Source organism: Daucus carota, chromosome 3 (genome assembly GCF_001625215.2).
Source record: "Daucus carota subsp. sativus chromosome 3, DH1 v3.0, whole genome shotgun sequence".
NCBI classification, from domain to species: Eukaryota; Viridiplantae; Streptophyta; class Magnoliopsida; order Apiales; family Apiaceae; genus Daucus; species Daucus carota.
The window spans coordinates 40,457,800-40,480,005 of record NC_030383.2 but is presented as its reverse complement, the minus strand read 5'-3'; the positions used below and the strand labels follow the sequence as shown (position 1 = coordinate 40,480,005).

At 39.0% G+C, this 22,206-nt stretch overlaps 2 protein-coding genes across 4 annotated transcripts; one reads left to right on the top strand and one right to left on the bottom strand.

Moving 5' to 3' along the window:
• Positions 1-3,278: 3,278 nt before the first annotated feature.
• On the top strand, positions 3,279-10,094 carry LOC108214747 (protein DOWNY MILDEW RESISTANCE 6). 3 transcript variants are annotated; one of them, XM_017386914.2, is made up of 6 exons: positions 3,279-3,511; positions 3,732-3,831; positions 4,905-5,110; positions 5,321-5,568; positions 8,866-9,190; positions 9,739-10,094. In XM_017386914.2, the coding sequence occupies exons 1-6, from the start codon at positions 3,464-3,466 to the stop codon at positions 9,979-9,981; spliced, it is 1,170 nt and encodes a 389-aa protein (XP_017242403.1). In that variant the 5' UTR covers positions 3,279-3,463; the 3' UTR covers positions 9,982-10,094. The 3 variants fall into 3 exon arrangements, with proteins under 3 accessions (XP_017242403.1, XP_017242402.1, XP_017242404.1); XM_017386913.2 differs by having other exon boundaries at positions 3,305-3,511; positions 4,902-5,110; XM_017386915.2 differs by having other exon boundaries at positions 3,330-3,511; positions 4,908-5,110.
• Positions 10,095-19,238: 9,144 nt separating this feature from the next.
• On the bottom strand, positions 19,239-20,405 carry LOC108212468 (uncharacterized). Its single transcript, XM_017384194.1, has one exon. It carries the CDS (start codon positions 20,403-20,405, stop codon positions 19,239-19,241), a length of 1,167 nt encoding a protein of 388 aa, XP_017239683.1.
• Positions 20,406-22,206: the final 1,801 nt, after the last annotated feature.

The window sequence follows — 22,206 nt, the reverse complement described above, 5'->3', positions numbered from 1 at the left end:
GGTTATACATATACATGGATAAGACGTGGATTTCTATAAAAAAAAAAGATTGTTTAGATTATGAAATTGGGACATAAAAGTTCTTAATATATGCTGAAAAAAATACAAAGGATCCTAAGAGAATTCCCTGCCCATGAGCACGATGTGCTCATTTCAAATAATTTTCCGTAAAAATTATAATGGGGCATATCTACGAAAATGATTTTAGTTTCGGGTATGTCCATTGGATCTGGCACGGGGAACGGGGGAAGATAATATTGGGACGACTAGGTCATCCGTTGGTAGTACACATCTGCCTACTTCAGTTCCGAAGTTTGACTCAAACATTGATGTTGATGTATCGGAAACGGTTAATGTTTGTGAAGCAGCATATAAGTCGTATGATTACGATAATGAGTTTTTGAGTTTAGGAGGTTTGTGGCCGATACCCAACAACCATTATTTGAGGGCAGTGACTACACTAAACTAGAATCCATGTTAAAATTACATAACTGGAAAGCTAGATTTGAAAATAGCGACATTGCATTTGCTGATTTGTTAGCTTTCATTGGGTCTTTTCTTCTTAAAGATAATGTGGTGTCTGCTAATTCATATGAGGCAAAGAAAATTTTGTCCAACTTAGGCCTCAAATACATCAAATTTCATTCTTGTCCGAACGATTGCATTCTATATAGGGTTATAAATGCTGATGAATCTGGGTGTCCTAAGTGTCATCTATCTCGGTGGAAGATGGGAAAAGATGGTAAAATTAGGGTAAATATTCCAGCCAAAGTTCTGTGGATGATAAATTAGACCTCATATTAAAATAATATATATAAATTATAGCTTATATATTATATGGTATTTAGATCTCATATTATAATAATATATATATATATATAATTATCATGTACAGTAATTATAAAAATGATTCAAAGACATCAGATTTTATAGAAAGAACGATGTGTAAATAAATTAGACTATAATTAAAATTGGGTATTTAATAAATTAGACTCTGATTTTTTTAGGTTCAATTTCCTTTTTTATAAGTACTCCCGTATAATTGAAAAATCCCAACACAACATAATTGTGAGAGATCAATAAAAACTAGCGGCTTGTGGAATTGGGAATTCCAAACCAACTATTTTTTTTGTCTTGTGTGATAGTCATTTACTTTTTTCTTTTTTATTCAATTTAGATTTTACTTACCTAACACCATCTCAAATTTTACAAATTTTAAATTTCAAAACTCCTAAAAATAACAAAGTTTTGTTTATATTGAGTAATATTTTGAGACATGACATCAACATAAGCAAGATAGCACTCGATTTTAATTTTATCTTCCTAACAATAACTTTTAATTATATGTTTGTTCCCGTTAAATCAGCTTTTTATTCTTATTTTCTATATTTTACATATGGGGTCGTTTGACTTAACTTAAAAGACGTAACTTATTGTTTAAAATAAAAAAGAAGATTATAAGTGATAAATGAACTTGACTTATAAGTTATTAAAAGTGTTTGGATAACTTTTACTTATAAGTCAATTGAGTATTTGGCATTTTAAATTTATAAACTAAAAAAATTCAAATTATTAACATAAAAGAAACTTTATTAATAAATAAACTATGTAATTGCATATCGCACCCCCTAAGTATCGTTCAAAAACGATAGAGTACATATACTTTAAGAAACTCAACTCGCACCCCTTATCTTTACTTCTCAAAACCGAGATGCACCCCCTGCCGTTAACTTCCGTTAACTCAGTGCACTCCGTTAAGTCACTATATATATAATTGCAATTCGGACCCCCTAACTTACGTTCAAAAACGATATTGTACCCGTACTTTTGGAAACCCAAATCGGACCAACTATCTTTACATTTCAAGAACGATACGCACCCCCTCCGTTGAATTCCGTTACCTTCCGGTAAAATACTCCTCCGTCTCAATTTACATGTACCTTTTGCTTTTTGAGAAGTCAGATTGACTAATTTTTGACCAACTATTAAAAAAATATTTATTTATTATTTTAGGAAATAGAAAGTTACATATTAAAATATACTAAATTTTGTTTAAAAAAAATATCATCAAAAAGTAAATCTAGCCTATTTTAATAGAGGTAAATAATAGGGGGTCCGAATTGCAGTTACCTTTATTATTTGCGAAATTCGGACCCTCTATTATTTGCGAAAACAAATAGACTAGATTTACTTTTTGATGATATTTTTTTTTAAATTTTTGTTTAATTAAGTTATGCCCAAGTCAAAATGATTTTACATATTAAATGATTTTAAATTTTTAGTGACATATGTATTAGGTACTTAAAATACACACTATTTTAAATATGAAAAATAAATATTATGTGATATTTATTATAAATCATACATAAATTTATCTATTGATTAAAATATATAAATTTTAATAATTTTGTTTGGAAAAACTGATCAAAATTTTTTTAAAAAAATATCATCAAAAATTAAATCTAGTCTATTTTAATAAATACATATTTTCCAATAGTTGGTCAAAAATTAGTTAATTTAACTCCTCAAAAAGCAAAAGGGATGTAAATTGAGACAGATGAGTATTTTAACGAAAGGTAACGGAATTCAACGGAGGGGGTGCTTATCGTTCCTGAGATGTAAAAATAGGTGGTGCGATTCGAGTTTTCAAAAATACGGGTACAATATCGTTTTTGAACGTAAGTTAGGGGGTCCAAATTGCAATTAGATATATAGTGACTTAACGGAGTGCACTGAGTTAACGGAAGTTAACGGCAGGGGGTGCATCTCGGTTTTGAGAAGTAAAGATAAGGGGTGCGAGTTGAGGTTTTTAAAGTATAGGTACTCTATCGTTTTTGAACGATACTTAAGGGGTGCGATATGCAATTACCTCAATAAACTTTATTACATTTGAAAAATTTAAAAACTTCATAATAAAATGCAAATCATTAAAAAAAACCCAAAAAAAGCTAATTTCTGATTTTCAATTTCTGACTTAAAAAATTTAAAAAATAATTCTGCAACTTAAAATGCTAAAAGAAGCCGGAAGCAGTTAAAAAAAACAATCGCCAAACATCATATGTCATGCAGGCATCCTTCTTCAATATTTACGTACATGCTTGAATTATTATTTTTTTAAAGAAAATATTAAAATAATATTTCTTGTATTTTCCACATTTCCCAATCTTTTAGAAATTCACCGCCTTAACGTCCAGTAATTGACCTCAACTCCAAGCATTGACCAGATGCCAAACCCAAGTTCATAAGCTGGATGCGGATGGCTGGATCTTCTTCTATTTAAGGAATTCTATAACCCAAGTATTATAAGTACAACAGAACTTGGTAAAGCTTTTGAACCCTGCCTCTTTTCCCAATGAGCGAGAGAGTGAGATAGTGCCATCTAAGGCAACCAAACTCTATCTCCTTCAGCTCACTTGCTGCTGCTGCTGCAGAGATACAGAGAGCGCATTTCCGCCGATTAACCATGCCTGGTCCAGTTGTTGACGAGCTTGAGATCCAAAACACACTTGAGGTCTCTCTCTCCCTCCCTCCCTCCTTCCCTTCCTCCCTCCCCCTCTCTCTCCCTCTATCCAGCTATCTCCGACTCTCTCTCCCTCTCTCCAGCTAATCTCTCTCTCTCTCTCTCTCTCTGTTCTCTGTATTTCTAATTTGAATTATGTGTTTATACTGTAGTACTAGTATACGTTATTGAATTTCGAACAAATGCGTGATTCAAAACATAATATATACAGAGTGAAGAGCCAATAGTGGAGGACGTCAAGGAAGAAGACGACCACGGTGTTGAAGCTGCTGATTCCGACGACGACGACAAGGAAGAAGAAGGCACTCCAGGTCCTTTTCTTTTCCCTCTTTGCATTTGCAATTTTGTTTTCTTTTTTAATGCATATTTAAAGTCCTCAATGATCATGGAGTGTACAGGCTATTACTCATACTAGAAAAAGAGATGTTGAGAGCGAAAACAGAGTGTTCATAGAGAAAGTTTGTTATTTCTGATTAGTAAAACAGAGTGTTCGTCATACAATCTGTATTGTAGAACGTTTGAAAAAGGATATTAGTAATTCTTTTACAAAGTTAAAAATTTATTTTTTTTTTAAATAAATATTTGTGAAAATACTGCATGCAAATAAACGTGACTAGATGCAATATTTTTTTTAAATTCGTAATCAAAAGCATTTTTTTTAAAAATTGGAGTTACTTCCAGTTATATTGGATGTTGATTTTGGTGGCATTTGGTGATTAGCAAAAATTAAGGGGAGCTAACCAGATGGCACATAAGATTGCTAGACTACCATGTTCAGTTAATTGCCATAATGTTTTAACGTCTCTTCCTAACTTTTTGGCAGTGACTGTTCTTTCGGAATCGTTGGTATAATGAAAATTTCATTTTCTCTCAAAAATACCAGTACATCCTTGTCTAACCTAGAAAAAAAAATCATGATTAATATATTTGAAATATCACAATTCACCTATTATCAAAAATAATTAAATTTTATGTTATGTTTATTAATCCATTACATCATTTTCCCTCCGTCCTCTTTTATATGTCCATTTTAACTTTTAAAAAATCAAATTAACTATACTTTGACTGAAATATACATGTATTATATGATCTATTCTATATTTTGTTCTGGATTCTATAATATTTCATGGTAATAATGTGAATGAATTTGAATGCTAGATTTCATATATTAAGCTTAAATAGAGTTTAACTATGTAATTATAATCTTAACAAATCATCTTTTGTGAAAAATGAAGTGTTATAATAGTGTTCAGTGTTCTTACTTTTAAAATGTTACTTGTGGAGTACAAACCATATATATATAACACTTTCTCCGTACAACTTGAACTAGTTAAGTTGTAGTTAGTTATTGGATAAGTGTTTATACTTATTTGATTTATAGCAGTAGAGAAGATGAGTACCAAGATGATCTCCACCGGAATTCCTTTCGCGAAATTGCCAGAAAGTTATATTCGTCCTGAATTTGACCGACCCAATTCCTCCGTAGTATCGGATTGTGAAAATGTACCTGTTATTGATTTGGGCTGCGGGGATAGAGAGCTTATCATTCGACAAATTGGAGATGCTTGTCAAGAATACGGGTTTTTCCAAGTAAGCCTTATTTAATTATTAGGGATAATTATATTGATTTTTATTTAACTAGTCCATATAAAATGATTCACTACTCATATATTATGTTAACTAACCAAGTACATTTGAAAATTTTAAGATGTTAGACGAAAGTTCGAAATAAGATCTTATACTCTTCGTTATTTGAAATGGCGATATTAAACTACACATAATTAAATAAAAACATTTCAGGTGGTTAATCACGGAGTGGAAAAGGAAATAGTGGAGAAAATGCAAATAGTGGCAAGAGAATTTTTTAGTTTGCCCGTGGAAGAGAAAATGAAGTTGTATTCGGATGATCCGTCCAAAACAATGAGATTGTCAACAAGTTTCAACGTGAATAAGGAAACAATTCACAACTGGAGAGACTATCTAAGACTTCATTGTTATCCTCTGGACAAATACTCGCCCGAGTGGCCATCTAATCCTTCTTCATTCAGGTTAGTATTATAATTTTATCTTCCTATACCGACTTCACTCTTAATTATGCATGCTAATTAACTTGAAAATTTGAAATGACTTGACTAAATATCATATGAAACCGAAATTAAGCTAGTATGATATTAATAACCAATATTCATAAAAAGAAACATCCACTAAATAAATATTACAACAAATATTACTTTTTCATATTTAATCACATTAAAAGATTGCATTAGTCCATATTATTGAATACTAAGCCGGTTAGGATGTGCTCATTATGTACATTGGTGTAAGCCGGTTAGGATGTGCTCATCATGTACATCAGTGTACGTCACAAAGATCCTGTTTCATATATTAGTATTAGTACAAGTACATGTTGATTGTATGTTAGTGTATCGTGTGTTAGATAGATTCCGTCTTAAATAATATAAGGATGTTATTTTCATACACTCGTATAATTGATATTACTTGTTATTTTTGAATTATTAAAACCATACAACGTTTAAAAATGTTGCACAAAATTTATTTTGTGAAGAAAAATATAACTTAAAAATCTACTAAGTAAAAAAAAAGTTATAGGTAAATGTAATTAAAAGACACGAACAATATAGTGTATAATATAGTGTATAATAGTACTCTTATTTAGTACTTCCTTTGTCTAGTCTAATTACATACGTTAATTTTTTAACACATTTTTTAGGATTCTTTAAAATATTGTTATGTATTTTTTATCTGAATAAAATTTTGATGTTCAAAATTTTATTAAAAAAGTAATTTAAAATATTATAAAATTATATTTTATAAAAATTTTAAAATACGTGTAAACGATGAACGTATATTATCCAGGGACGGAAGGAGTGGTACTGCTCAGAATGCTTGTGACTGTACAATGTCTTACCTACGATTTTATTTTCCAAAAAAGATTCTTTGTATTTGAGCATGGTCACTATAAAGTTATAAATATCTGTTGGTAGACCCCACAAAAAATGCATAATCAGCGGTGTAGGGCTGTACTTTTTTCATTTGTTGCTTTAGACTTTTAGCGATCATTCATTAGAGATTATTGTTTAGAGCAAGTCCAACAACGTGCTAATAAATGTCTTATAAATATAATAAAAAATATTATTTCCGTGTTTTTGATATGTATACGTTTGGATTGGACACGGAGACTAAAATAATGTATAAAATAATATAAAGTAAGAGAAAAGAGAAAGAAAAGTGAGTAAAGTGGTAGGACCCATTAATATGTAATTGATAAGTTTGTCAAAATTGATGAAAGTAGGTGGTGGTTGGGATTTTTATATTAAAGGTTACCAATAAGTGGGACATCAAAAAAGAAAAGTGTATAGAAATCAGGGGGACGGAGGGAATAGTGTTTTAGTTATTTAGGATATTTTTTGATACTTGAATTCCAACAATATGTTGTGCCTTATTATTAAACTAATAATTTATTTGATATAAAATTAGAGAGGAGTGAAAAAATAAGAGGAGAGAGATGCATTGAAATTATGAGAAGTTAACATTTTATTGAAAAAATTGGTTTAGGTAATGCTTTTTTTTTTTTAGCAAAGGACATGCTTAGTAATGCCTCAAAAATCAGGCACTTGTTGGATGTCCCAGCGGCTTAAGGCACACTAGGACATTGTTGGAGCACACATTTTATATAAATGCCTTAAATTTTAACTTAAGACAGGGTATTGTTGGACTTGCTCTCAAGTTCAGAAGGAGAACATTTTACTTGAATTTAATATATGAAAACTGAATAATTGAGATGACGTCACGTTGGGAATCATGGCTGACGTCATTCACTACGTTTGACATTTTCATATAGCTAGCTCTCTTGAAATGCGGGAATCTTTAATAACCTGCCGTGGGCCTGTCTTTGGTCAGTTGCGTCACGTCTGAGACCCGTGTTGATGTCAGATTTTTATAAACATTTTTTTACAATTTTTAGATACTCCTCCGTCTCGGTGGATAGTGTTAGTTCCCTATTTACACCCGTTACGAATTTTTTTTTTAAAATATAGTTGCATAATGTCATTTAATTTTTTATTAGTAATTTAAATATCAAATTTTTAATCAAACAAAAAGATTAAAAAAAATATTTTCAAACTATACTTTAAAAGAGTTTTAAAAATCATGCAAAAATGTACAATTGAATGGGGAGAGAGGGAATAGGTAGTTAGATGGAGTAAATTAAATAACAAATATAAAGTAATAATATTGTTTGGCTAGTGTGTGCCTATGATGCATGCTAAGCGCTCAATTTAATAGATTTAGTTTATTTTAATTGGTGGAACTTTTTTATATACAGTGTATCCATCATTAATAATAAGTAGTAACCAAACAAAATGAATTAAATACATAAAATCTGATGTTTAGCATATGCATATTAAAACATTTATACTAATAAAAGATATTTATTGAATTGTATTGAAGAAAAATGAGCGACATACAAGGGAATGGAGAGGGCGTTTCACCGATTATTATCGTTTTAATATGAAATTTATAATCACTCGTTTAAATAATATTATTTCTAGATTAAATATTATAATTGCTTGCCACGGTTGTCAATTTGTAGATTAAAAGGATTAAATTAATCGCTTGAGAAAGTATTTCTTAGGAATTCACTATTTTATCGTCATCAATAGCCTTGCCGTTACGTGGGTCGATGCAGTCCTCTACAAAAAAATTCATATTTTATGTGTCTATCTTTTGGTACACGGCGTCTACACGCTTATTGTTTTATTGATTTTTCTTTCTTAATCAAGCCCACTATAACACAAAGTCTTCTGGGTCCATTATTATAAAAATGAAAAGAGCTGAACCATGTGTGCATGTGTCAACTTTCCCCAAAAATAAACAATTGAGTCATGTACTGGTAGCTAGAGTGGCAGTTGAGCAGTTGAGCTCAACCGGTCATACATTTCTAACAAGAATATCTTACGAGATGAGTATCATCTTTAACTCCTACGCATCCATCATATCTACTCATCTCCACTGCATTTATTCATTTATTTATTTACGACCACACTCCATATATAACACGTCTGTTCGATTAATATTAATATTGTTATTACCTTTTAAACTACTATCATTGCTAAGATCCAAGATCTTCCTGTAACTTAATGGACATGATCTCACTAACCGGTAGACAAACAAGACTTGCGTCAAGGATTCTTAGAAATAAACGCGAGTCTCAAAATTTTCCATTCTTTTTATAAAAACGTAATAAATTTATAAAATACTCAGTATATATAGTAGGATGAAAACTAACTAATTTTAAGGAAATTATGCGTTTGATGTGTGGTCAGGGAAATTGTGACCAATTACTGTAAAGAAGTACGAGAATTAGGAATGAGACTGGAGGAAGTCATCTCGGAGAGCTTGGGGCTTGAGAAAGAATACATAAAGAGAGTTCTGGGAGAGCAAGGTCAGCACATGGCCATAAACTATTACCCGGAGTGCCCGGAACCGGACCTAACCTATGGATTGCCGGGCCACACGGATCCGAACGCACTAACCATTCTCCTCCAGGACCTCAATGTCTCTGGCCTTCAAGTCCTCAAGCAGGGCCGCTGGTTAGCTGTCAAACCCCACCCTGATGCCTTTGTCATTAATATTGGCGACCAATTTCAGGTATTCATATATTCCGCCTCCTTGTATATTTAAATAAATTGTTCTCTTTAAACGGTTTAATAATCATGCTCACGTATTGGTTGTTCTCACGATAAAACTGTCTCAGACGCGTTACTCAGTACATTGTGCATTTCGTATTTGGGGAGTACTAAGATATTTTGCTTCTTTTATTTTCTAGAAACTCGCCATTAGTAGGAACAATAGACAATTTGCTCAAGTGTGGAGATTAAGATTTGAATGTCACATATTTTAGTAATATGTGTGGACTTGCTCAATTATGAGTGTGATAAATAAATAAATTGGATACATGTTATTGTCATGGTGACGGGTCCAAGTTAGATGCATCACTTATCAAACATTCATACTACCTCCAACTTAAATCAACAAAGGCCCCCCAAATTTGACAAAGGCAACATTGAGTAGCCCTTTATCGACAACTTCTAGTAACCATTAGCATCCAACTTAAAAGTCGCAAAAGCTAGTTGAATAAGTAGAAAAATCAAGCAGCCACAGATCTCCACTTAAAAATATTGCATTTTGTGTTGCAGGCACTGAGTAATGGAAAATACCAGAGTGTGTTTCACCGGGCCGTTGTCAATGCCGACAAACCAAGGCTATCTGTCGCCTCTTTCCTCTGCCCGTATGATTGCGCGGTAATAAGTGCTCCCAAGAATCTGATACAAGAAGGATCAGCCAGTATTTACAGGAGCTATACTTATGCAGAATACTATAAAAGTTTTTGGAGTAGGAATCTTGATGATGACCATTGTTTGGAATTTTTCAAGAATTAGTTCACTCATTCCTTGCCTTACTATAAGCTTGGTAATAGCTACATATTTCTTCTGACGAATAATAAGAGATTGATGCCTCGAATAAGAGGCTTATATTCCAGTTTCAACAAAAATGTCAGTGTCTGCGTACCTAAATTCTTCATGTTATAAAAAAAAAAAATTAGAAAAAATAGAAGGCAATTAGCATGGTAGCTACTGCCTTTACTGTATGATTTCAAAATAAAAAAAGTAAGTGCTCTCTGCTTAAAATTTCTTTTGTTCTTTTAAGGTACTATTTCTGTAAGAGTTTGTCTAGTTTGTGCCCGTGGGCACATGCTAAGCCCCAAATTCTATAAATTTAGTGGATTTTAATTGGTGTGGTCGGTGAATTTGCAGGGAGTCCACCATTATAAAGAAATAGGAGCCAATCAAAATCAACCAAACTTATGAATTTTAGTGCTTAGGGTGTGCCCATGGGCATACACTAGAAAATCGTTTATGTAAAACTTCATGCACTGAGTCCCTTGAAAAAAGCATACATCAAGTATCTCTTACTAGAAATCTTGAGTTATGTTTTAATATTACAGAAAGATAATGTAGATTTGTAGATCATCTCCTTCTAAGTGTATTATACCCTTTGTAACACAGAGAATAAAAATAAGTAAATGAGATGAGATGTTGTTTGGCAATTAACAGTTAACGAATTGGATTAGCTGATTTGTTGATATGATTGAAGTAATTGTTTGATTTTTTTTTTATTATAACTAGACACGTGTCAATCCTCTGATTCAGAAAACTCCACCTTCAAAAATTAATTTTTTTTGTCCAAAATACTATTTCAAACTGCTAACTATCAAATACCAGTATTGTTAGTCCCAAGTTGACGTAAAAGGGATTGAATATTTCAATACCACATTATAGGTTTTAATTTGATTTGCAGAAATGTTCGTTTTATGTTCATCTTAATTTAAATGATATGACAATTTTCAGAAATAATCGTATTGATTGAATCCTCAAGTAGGGATGGCAGAAAAAACCGATCCGAATGGATATCCGACCGTTTCGACCCGAATGGATTTTACCGAACCCGGTATTTTGGATTTGGATTTGGATTTGGATTTGATTTTTAAACCCGAACGAGTTTGGATTTGGATTTGGATATTAGGTATTCCGTATCGAAACCCGACCCGAAATCCAAATCCGATCCGAACCCGATCCAAACCCGAAACCCGAAAAAAAATCCGAATAATATATATTGTATATATTATTTATAATTTTTGGCCATGATTAATATATTATTTAATATAATATATATTATAATAATTATAATAATTATAATATATTAAGTAGTACTAGTCGCAACTTGCAAGGTGTAAACATTTCAATTATTAGCCTCTGTGCCTCAGATGAAGTCATGAATACCTAATTTCACATATCACCTCCTTCAACTGCAAGTCGCCGCTTCAACCCCCATCCTTCATTTCCACCGATTCGCATACCTCTCCACTTTCTTATCCAAGTTCAGATCCATTATAGCCTCCTCCAATCCACTCCGTATCAGTTTCGAGTCGCTGGTATGTTACCGCCTACACAATCGTGCGCCGCCTCTTCACCAGATCGCCGCTCTTAAAAACCCCCGACCCCACAAACACGCTGTCACACCCCATCTGCATCATCAGCGCCGAGTCCGACGGCGTCGCCACCAGCTGCTTCACCTGCATTACCAGATCGTACGACTCCGAATTTGCAAAATTTCGGGTTTGGATAAAATCCGAACCCGATCCGAAATCCATTGGATCGGGTTCGGTTTTAGTTTTTCAAATCCGTTCGGGTTTGGATCGGGTTCGGGTTTGGTGAAAAAATTCGGGTTTGGATTTGGATATCACAGATATCCGAACCGATCCGACCCGTTGTCATCCCTATCCTCAAGGAATGCTACAAATCTAACTATTACGTCAGCTACAAGACAACAATCACTATTCACTAATACGCTCAACAATATCATAATTACAAAATGTGTTGTAAGTTTAAAAGAAACTACATGACTTCTATTTATAGACTTTGTTTACAATCATGGTTAGTTGTTGTAGTTTGTTCCACAATTAATTCCGAGTTTCTTCCATAGTTAGTTCCAGAATTTGTTCCTTCTCCCAGTTTGCTCCTTCACCTTTCCACTGTTGGTTCTGCCAGTTTGCTCCTTCATCTTTAGTTGGCTCCATATAAGGTATACTGATAGTCATTGGCGCATAACTACATTTTTGCTTTTAACTAAAATACACCATTCATTGAGTTGGCGTTAAAGGTGTAAATGAGCCAAATAGTTTGTGAGTTGGCTCGTAAAATATTAAACTTTGGCTCGAAAATAATCGAGCTGAACTCGAGCTCAAACTATTCGAATAGTTTATCGAGCTTAGTTCAAGCTCCATATTACTCGGTTCACGAGGCTCGCGAGCCTAATCTAGCCTGTAATATTATAATTATTTTTATATTATTTCCATATTGTTATATCAAATATTTAATTTTGTATATCCTTGTTATATATAGAAAGGGTTACTCTAGTGAGAATTTCTTAAAATGAGAACCGTGAGAACTTCCTTAATTTATCATATTTTGGCTAATCTAAACATCAAACTAGTGGGAACCCAATATAAAAAATGTATATAAAACTAGTCTCTCCCTAGCTAGTCAAAAAAAAAATTAAAAAAAATTCAAATAAAAAAGTCCACTGCCACGTCATCAGTGATTTTTTTTATTTTTTAGCTAGTTGGTGGAGGCCTAAATGATATATATTTTTGTGAAGGTGCCCCTGGAGCCCATATATATTTGAAGGGCTGGAGGGGCCCTTCAAATAAATGAGATCTTGATAAATTAAAAAAGTTCTCACGGTTCTCATTTTAAAAAAGTTCTCATTTAAGCAAGTGCCCATATATTTAATCGAATTGAACTCGAACTAAAACGATCATATATCGAGTTTTTGTTATTATTTGGTGAAAACATTCGAGTTTTCGAGTTGAACTCGAGCCTGTCGAACTTTCACGAGCCGAGCTTCGAGTTTGAAATTAAAGGTCCGATCGAACTCGAGCCAAGCCTGGCAGTGTCCGACTCGGCTTGGCTCAATTATGCCCCATAGTTAGTGTTGATAGAGGAATTTGGTGAATCAACAAACGTGAGGTTCGTTGCTGGAATACGGTGTAACGTGGTGGTTATATGACGGAAACCCGCCGTAGGGTGGTGGTTTTTAGGTGTTTGAGGGTGGCTGAGATCACGGGAATATATTTCTGCTCTCGTTCTCACAACTCTCAATGTATCCCCTTGATGTGCCTACGTACCGCTTTATATAGGGGATCAAGCTATACGTAGTTCTATTGAACCAAGACTCCTAGTTTGATCAAATGTAGGTCTCTTGGGGATAAGACCAACCTAAAGTCGGTGACTTATCACTTAGAATCCTACTCCAGTTAGAACTAAGCCATGAGGCAACTACCTCAGACTCCTAGTCCAAGTACATCACGGAAACGGCATCATCCCCACTACGAGAGATGACACTAACCGCTACTTTTCGTAGCATGGAGGAGACGTCTGATAGAGCCGTGACCAATTACTTGAGGCGTAGGGACGCGTCCTTACCCCCTAGTGAAGGTTCTAACTAAGAGGTAAGACCATTGAGGAGCCAGGTTACATGATCGTCTCAGTTCCCCAATGAGGGCTAACTCACCAGAATACAGGACCTAGACATATGATCGGCCTTCATGTCACCCCCAAGGGCTTTCTACAATCGTGATCACCCCAAGCCCCCGCACGAGGATAACCCGACAGATAGCAGGATTGGGGATTATAGATCACGCCTGGTCGTAACCCGGGAACTACCAGATGAGCCTGATAACTTCCAGATGAGCCTGGCACTAGTCTTCATATCCCTCGGAAGGGTCGTCATCGAGACTCACTCATCCTCACACATAATATTTACCTGTGGGCGCGACCATGGAGGGCGCGCCCTTCACTTTCATTATCCTGTCTTCTCATCTTCGCCCAGCAACAGAAACCACACCCTCTTTCAGGCAAAGGCCGCGCCTTCCGGGTTGACCCTGTGAAGGGCGCGCCCTTACCACTCTTCACATGTTCAAATTCGGCCATAACAAGTACTCCCCAGATTTTATAGATATTGTAGATGTCTGTGAAATCTTCTCAGCGCAAATCTTCACTTTCTTCCCTCCAAGCCCGAGTTCCAGACAAGGGCGCGCCTTTACCTCGAACGGCGCGACCTCATCTTTCAGAGGAATTTGAAAAGTTGTAACCGTTATAGAGGGACAGCTGTCACACAAATTCAGGTCCACTATAAATATCCCTCCACTTCTTCATTTCCACCACTTTCGTTCTTCTCTCACTTCCAGCGGTGATTTCAAGTTCCAACCGGCGATTCACCGTTTTCCGGCCATTTTTTGACGATCTTCTTCCAGCAAATCAACTCCCCAGATCATAAGGTACATTTTCATTACTTTATTGCAAGATTTCATCACGTATTTCGTTAGATCTGTCCTTGTGCCTCTTCAGTTTCCAGTTGTTCTTTGTGCTTTTTCCATTTTATAAGTATATACATATCTGTACGTATTCGTGCCATCAGATTTGATCTGAAAACCCTATGACTTAACAACGGGCATTTTGTTTGTCCTTAACAATGTAATAATGAACCAGGGCGCGACCTCTCCTAAAGGCGCGCCTTCTTTTGTTAATTACGTTTACCCAAAATCTCATTCAAACAACCGACAACGCGCCCTTATACCTGTCGTGCGACTTGCAACGCTTTTCGTATGATCCCCACCCATCTTCTCCTTTTATTTTTAAATATTACATTCATCGCCAAGGGCGCGCCCTCACAGCTCTCTTCTTTTTATTTTCAGCTGGCAGACGAGGGCGCGTCTCCCTTTTTTCATCCATTTCGAGAATTCCTGAGTCACATGGGGATTTCGGTCTCCCCTCCCAAAGTCTTTTCCCCTTCACCACCAAGGAGCCCTCAAAAGGTTCCTCAAGAGTTCTTAGATAGGGTAAACAAGCAACTAGCAGAAGGCACCTTCTGTTCAGACATGGACTCTTCCTCTCCCCAGCCTCAGGGTACCTCCCAAGCCCAACCTTCTAGTCATTGGGCGCGCCCAGCCGACTATGATTCTGAAATTGAATCATGGTTCGAGGACGATGTGGCTGCGCCCTCCAAAGCTGACAAGACAACTGAGGCCGCGCCCTCCAGGCCTGATAAAGGGAAGAGCATAGTAATTGAAGATTCCCCTCACTCTCCTCCTCTCCAAGAAAGTTCATCTCAATCTGAGGGCGCGCCCGAGGAGAGGCCTAGCGACTTCATTAATACTTCTCCCGACAGTTCTCCAGAACCGTACGAGCACCCCAAAATTGAACTATGGGAAGAAGACATTGACTGGGACGCCCTCTCTAACAACGAAACTTTGTCTCCCAGAGCTGTGGAGGCCATCAAAAGGAGAGCTGGCAAGATGTCTTGCGTAGATCAAGACTCCTACATCTCGTGGGACGAGCTTGAATGGCTATAAGATTATTATCACATGCAAGGAAAGTCTGTGGTTCCCAAGGAAGGGATGCGCCCTCACAGGTTCGACAGGGAGAACATTAGGATTCCAAGGATGGTTACCACCCTTAGACACGTACCTTTGGGCGTGACCGCGCCCTTGCCTCAGTACTATGTCGACCTGTGCGACTGGTTCGAGGTCACGCCCATACAGCTTTCTCCCAACTCCTACATGTTGGCAGATGGACTCTACATCCTTTTTAACAAAGTTAACCTGGGCGCGCCCTCCATGAGAGAAGTGAGTTATTTCTTTAGGTTGGCTCAAAGCCAACCAGGGTATTTCTATCTTGTCGTGCAACAAGAGCACAACAAGAAGGGTCTGTCTGAGGGAAGGAACACTCACGTGAAGAAATGGAAGGACACCTTCTTCTATGTTTACAACACTTCACGGGTCACCACTCAATTCAATCCAAACCCAGGTATACTGCCAAATACATTCTCCGTCAACGGGCGCGTCTATCACTACCTTTTTCCTTTTTTAGAGGGCACGCCCTCTATATTGTTTATTTCGGGGTCCTTACATCTCATATCTTTCTTTTTCTCTAGTTTATCACGAAAAGCCAATTCTTACAAAAGAAGAAGCAGCCCGTGTGGCTAAAGTATTCGACCTACCGGTTGTAGAGAGAAACCTTCCTTCTGTGGTGACAGAAGAGAACCTGATAAAGGTTAAGATGTTGCCCGAGGAAGTAGGGACGAAGGTCGGGTGGAAGAAATTTATCGACGGGCGCGCCGTTGGTGAGAAGCTGAAAGGGACCAAAAGAAAAAGATCTGAGTCCTGTGACTCAGAAAGTGACAACGAAGAAGGTAGAGCACTGGCGCGCCTTCATCGAAGGGCGCGCCCACTGCCTCATTTATTATTGTCATGTTGCATCCTTATTCATACTCCCCTCGCATCTTGTATTTGTATTATTGCATTGTATTCCAATGTTTTACTTGTTCAATTTTACGATAAATTCGGGCGTGCCCTCATAGAGGCGTGGCCTTCCTCATTATATCGCACTCTAACTCTTATCTCTGTTTTATGCAGATATGCCACGTCCAGCCTTTCTTAACAAGAAGCAATCTGTTGTACAGGAGTTTGACAAGGGCGCACCCTCCAAAGTTCCTCAGGAAAAGGCCGCATCCTCTGCTCTTGCTAAGACCGCTTCTAATGTTCCGGAGGCTCCTCCTACTGAACAACAGCCCGCTAAAAGAAAAAGGCAACTAAGGAAGGACGCGCCCTCTATGAGCATGTCGGCGCGTCATTTCGCTGACATTGGTGACACCTACGTTGACGACGGGGAACTCACTCAATAGAGGGCCAATCCTCAAGTGGAAAAGGACTCCTTTCTTCTGAAGGGCGCGGCTGAATTTTTGGTTCATTTGCACGATAGGGAGGAACGTCGTCTGGAGGACGCGGCCTCACTGAAGAAAGCTGAAGAGAATCTCTCTAAGTTAAAAGAAGACTTCAAGTCTCAGAGAGAAGAACCGAGGAAAGCTCAGGAGGGGTGGAAGAGCTGCCAAAAGCTGTACAGAGAGGAGAAGGCGCGCCTTGAGCCGCTGCAGCAAGAGGTGGAAAACCTGAGGAAGGCAAACGAGGATCTTACCACTTCCAATAATCTCCTGAAGCAGACTCAAACCTCTCTCTCGGCCGCAGAGAAAAAGCAGAACGAGGGCGCGGCCTTCGATGATGGTATAAACAACTATGTAGCCACTTTTGTGGCGGGCGCGCCCTCGTTCGACTGGGCTCACCACTTTGGTTCAGAAATGGCTAAGTGGGTGGAGGAGTTCAAGGTCGAACAGCCGGAGCTCATTGCTACTAAGAAATCTGAGATCGATGAGACCTTAGCCAAAGAAGCCTCCCTTCGTTAAGCGGCCGAGGAGCAGGCGCGCCCTCAAGACGAGATTCCCAAGGATTCGGCAAATGACCACGCTGCTTAACCTTTTTTCTGTTTATTTATCATTCGAATACATTTTGAGTAGCGGGCCCTCTTTTGATGCCTTGCAGATTGTATTTATTTTAACCGTATTTCCAAACAACTTGACTAAATCTAAGGCCGCGGCCTCTATTATGAATTGCTCCTTTCTTGCTTATGCTGTTGTCGCCCTCTTTTAGTCATACTTATTTATTATGATCGTAAATGTCACGTTCAACACACAAGGGCCCTCGAGGGCGCTCATTTATGCTATAACTGCTATATCATCATTTGATCTGTCATCACTTAATTAGATGACCATTGCAAAAGTGGCAGAGGGCGCGCCTTTAAGCTGCGCTGGCTCATAGAGAGGCTCGTTTTCAAGCCCTAGCCTTATTGCCTTAGATTTGTCTTGCTTATAATCACAATTTCCATGGAGGGTGCGGCCTCCATTCCATAGAGGGCGCGGCCTCTTGCGTGTTCTTCTATGGCAAATTTATAACACCTTCACTGTCCTCCCGGCAAAGTCTATCTTGTTCGTACCGGGGGCGCGTCTTTTACCTGCCTTGGCATATTTTCAGGGCTTATATCTTTGTATTGACAGTAAGGGCGCGGCTCGGAAGCCATTTTAACCATCTTACTTGAAAATAAACATTCAACAGATCTCTTTGTGGAGAATAGGGTGGCTCTAGGCCTTTATTAAGATGATTGAAACATAACACGGCCTCTGGCCCATACCTAAATATTCTAGAAATAATGCGCTCGAGTACGAAACCGCACCCGTCCCAAGGAGCTGCCAACTCCAAGGGGACATAAAAGGACTAGCAAAAGCCTTAACTAGGAGAGAGCATATATGTACCACTACTCCCCTAGACTAGGGATGATATTGATATCATTGCTGGTCTATGCAGCCCTTGGCTACTGGTAGTATTTCTTTAGATGTTCCGCGTTCCAAGGGCGCGGAACAGGTTTTCCCTCTAGGTCTTCCAGCCTGTAGGTTCCTTTCCATAATATGACCTTTACCCTGTAATGGCCTTCCCAGTTAGCACCGACTCCATATTGAGGGTTTTTGTTGTTGAGTACAACCTTCCTGAGAACGAGATCTCCAACCTGGAACGGATGGGCCTTCACTTTGCTGTTGTAGTACCTTGCCGTCCCTTGCTGATAAGCGGCTAGCCGTATCTGCGACGTAGCTCTGATTTCCTCGATCATGTCCAAGTATAGTCTCTGGTTGGCGTCGTTGTTTACTTTTTCAAAGTAATCTCTTCTGAACGATCCAGCTCCGACTTCTATAAGGACCATGGCCTTGCATCCATACGCTAACACAAACGGTGACTCCCCAGTCGTAGTTCTAGGAGTTGTGTTGTAAGACCATAGCACCATTGTGAGTTCCTCTGGCCAGTTCCCCTTGCTATCCTCTAGCTTTGTCTTCAAGGTGTGTTTGATGATTTTGTTCACCGCCTCTGTCTGCCCGTTGCTTTGAGGATGGTACACCACTGCGAAGTCCTTCTTAATTCCAAGGTCATCGCAAAGGCCTCTCAGCTCCTTGCTGTCGAATTGCTTTCCGTTGTCCGAGATCAGCTTGTAAGGAATTCCAAACCTGCACACAATAGAGTTAAAAACAAAATCTTTGATCTTTTTGGTTGTGATGGTAGCTAAGGGCGCGGCCTCCGCCCACTTGGTAAAGTAATCCACGGCTACCACTGCATACATCACACCTCCCTTGGCTTTAGGAAGCTCCCCTATCAAGTCTATCCCCCACATGGCAAAAGGCCAAGGACTAGTCATGCTGGTTAAGGATGGGCTGGGTTATGGGTAAAGTTGGCGAACCGTTGGCACTTATCACATGCTCTGGCGAAGTTGAAAGCGTCACTCCTTAAGGTAGGCCAGTAGTACCCTTGTCTCAGAATCTTCATAGCTAACGAGTTGCCTCCCGAGTGATTCCCACATATGCCTTCGTGGACCTCCCTCATCACATAGGTGCACTCATCACCGTCTATACACTTCAGTAATGGTTGGTTGAAGCCCCTCTTATATAGTTTGCCATTATATTCCACATACCTGGCTGCTTTGTATCTTAGCCTCCGAGCTTCAGCCTTATTTTCGGGTAATTTTCCTTCTTTGATGAACTCCCATATAGGGGTCATCCATGTTGGACCCTTAGCGTTACCTTCCACTTCCATGACATCTAACTCCGGGATGCTAGGTATCTCCTGGATTTCCAAGTGAATCACCCCCAACACGGCTGCGTCTTTCTGAGATCCTAACTTTGCTAAGGCGTCGGCATCTCCATTGAATTCCCGAGGTACCCTATTCACTTGAACCTCCTCGAACTGATCTAGCAACCTCTGGACGCATCTGAGATACATAGCCGTCTTAGGTCCCTTAGCTTGATATCCTCCTTTGATGTGCCCCACCACCAACATCGAGTCAAGCTTTACCACGAGGCGTCTCGCCTTCATCTCGAGAGCTAGTTTCAGGCCTCCAACCAACGCCTCATATTCCGCGTCATTGTTAGATAATTGGAAGGTGAAGTGAATCGCATTTAAGAGCCTATGTCCTTCGGGGTTCACCAACACTATACCTGCACCTGCTCCATCGTTGTTTACTTCCCCGTCGGTGTGCAATACCCACCAAAGCTCAGGAATACCTTCTTCGGGGGCACCCGGTTGTGAAAGTAAGTCAGGGTCATATTTGATTAACAGGCCGGAGTTCTCACCATCTTCTGGGGATTCCAAGATAAAGTCCGCTAGGGCCTGCCCTTTGATGGCCGTTCTCGGTTTATAGTCAAGGTCGAATTGTCTTAACTCGACTGCCCATTTCATCATTTTGCCTATGACTTCTGGCTTGTGCATGATCTGTCGAAGAGGGTACGCGGTTCTGACCTCTACCTTGTGTGGTTGAAAGTAAGGTCGTAGTTTTCGGGATGCATGCACTAGCGCGTACACCAACTTCTCCATGCTCGTATAACGGGTCTCTGCATCCAACAACCTTTTACTCACATAATAGACTAGGGACTGGCCTTCTGCATCCTCTTTTACTAATACGGCGCTGATGGAATAGTCTGAAACGGCTAGGTAAAGTATGAGCGTCTCACCTTCGTGAGGCTTGGCTAAGAGGGGCGGCTCGCCCAAGTGTTTCTTGATTTTCACAAAAGCGTCTTCACATTCTTCTGTCCATTCAAAATCCTTGGACGCGCCCTTGATGGCTTTGAAGAACTCCTTACATCTGAGGACTTAGACACAAATCTGTTTAGGACCGCTATCCTTCCTGTCAGGCTTTGTACTTGCTTGACATTAGTTGGGGATTTCATATCCATCAAGGCTTTGATCTTCGCAGGATTGGCTTCGATACCTCTGTGGTTGCCCATGAAACCGAGGAATTTTCCTGACTCAACTCCGAACACACACTTTTGGGGGTTGAGCTTCATACTGTACCTTCTTAGGATCTCGAACATGTTTGACAAGTGAGACACATGATCGTTGGCTTTCTTAGATTTGACTAGCATGTCGTCCACGTACACTTCCATGGTCTTTCCGATTTGGTCTTTGAACATCATGTTCACTAACCTTTGATAGGTCGCACCCGCGTTGATGAGTCCAAACGGCATGCCAATGTAACAGTATAGACCTCTGTCGATGATGAAGGAGGTGTGTTCCTGATCAGGCTCATACATGGGTATTTGGTTGTATCCCGAGTAAGCGTCCATGAAACTAAGAAGAGCATGGCCAGCCATTGAGTCCACCAATTGATCGATTCTAGGAAGTGGGAAACTGTCCTTAGGGCACGCTTTGTTGAGGTCGGTGAAGTCTATGCAGGTGCGCCACTTCCCGTTGGGTTTCTTCACGAGTACAGGGTTTGCTAACCATGTTGGGTAGAATGATTCCTTTACTAATCCTGCTTTCAGGAGGCGATCAACTTCCTCCTGGAGGGCCTCGGCCCTTTCCCCACTTATTGGTCTTCGCTTCTGCCTAGCACCTTTTTTGGTGGGATCGATGTTAAGATGATGACACATAACAGCCGGGTCGATTCCGATCATGTCCTCATGACTCCAAGCGAACACGTCAAGGTTGCCCTTCAGGAATTCTATCAGCTCGATTCTCACCTCAGGACTCAACCTGGACCCTATTTTTAGGACCTTGTCATCACTCCCCGGTGTGACTTGTATATCGACCGTGTCTTCGGCTGGTCCCGTGTTCTGCACCGGCATAGGTAATCTAGGGTCTAGATCAAAATCGAACTGCGGTGGAGACACTTCATGATCCGAGGGTGTATCCCTGGGGGTTTCTTTGACTGGTGTGGGTTCATCCAACTCCATTACTACCTCGTCTTCGTTTACCCTCCTGATTTTCCTTGGAGGTGTGACCTTTGCCTCCATGACTTGCTCTTCACATTACTCTATCATCGGTTCGTGAGTGATGGGCAGTTTGACCTCCTGACTGACCTGTCCTTCAGATGATGGGACGACGGGCGCGCCCTCAGTGTCACTCTCTGGATATTGAACAAAGTAGATAGTGTGGACTGAATGGAGCTCCTCCTTGGGCGGTTCTCCTCTCCTGTCTCGAAAATTCTTAAGCGATCGACCGTAACAATTGCGAGATTCATACTGGGATCCTTTCACACAACCTACCCCTCCGGGGGTGGGGAACTTCAAAGTAAGATGGTAGACGGAAGTGACTATTCTCATATCCTTCAAGAGGGGGCGTCCCATGAGTACGTTATGTGCTGATGGGTGGTCGATGACCACAAACTCGGCTATCT

Coding starts and splice junctions, on each gene's coding strand:
- LOC108214747 (XM_017386913.2), top strand. CDS start 3,464: ATGCCTGGTCCAGTTGTTGACGAGCTTGAGATCCAAAACACACTTGAG. Junction 5,569..8,865: donor TCTAATCCTTCTTCATTCAG/GTTAGTATTATA, acceptor ATGTGTGGTCAG/GGAAATTGTGACCAATTACT. Junction 9,191..9,738: donor ATATTGGCGACCAATTTCAG/GTATTCATATAT, acceptor TTTGTGTTGCAG/GCACTGAGTAATGGAAAATA.
- LOC108212468 (XM_017384194.1), bottom strand. CDS start 20,405: ATGGAGAAGTTGGTGTACGCGCTAGTGCATGCATCCCGAAAACTACGA.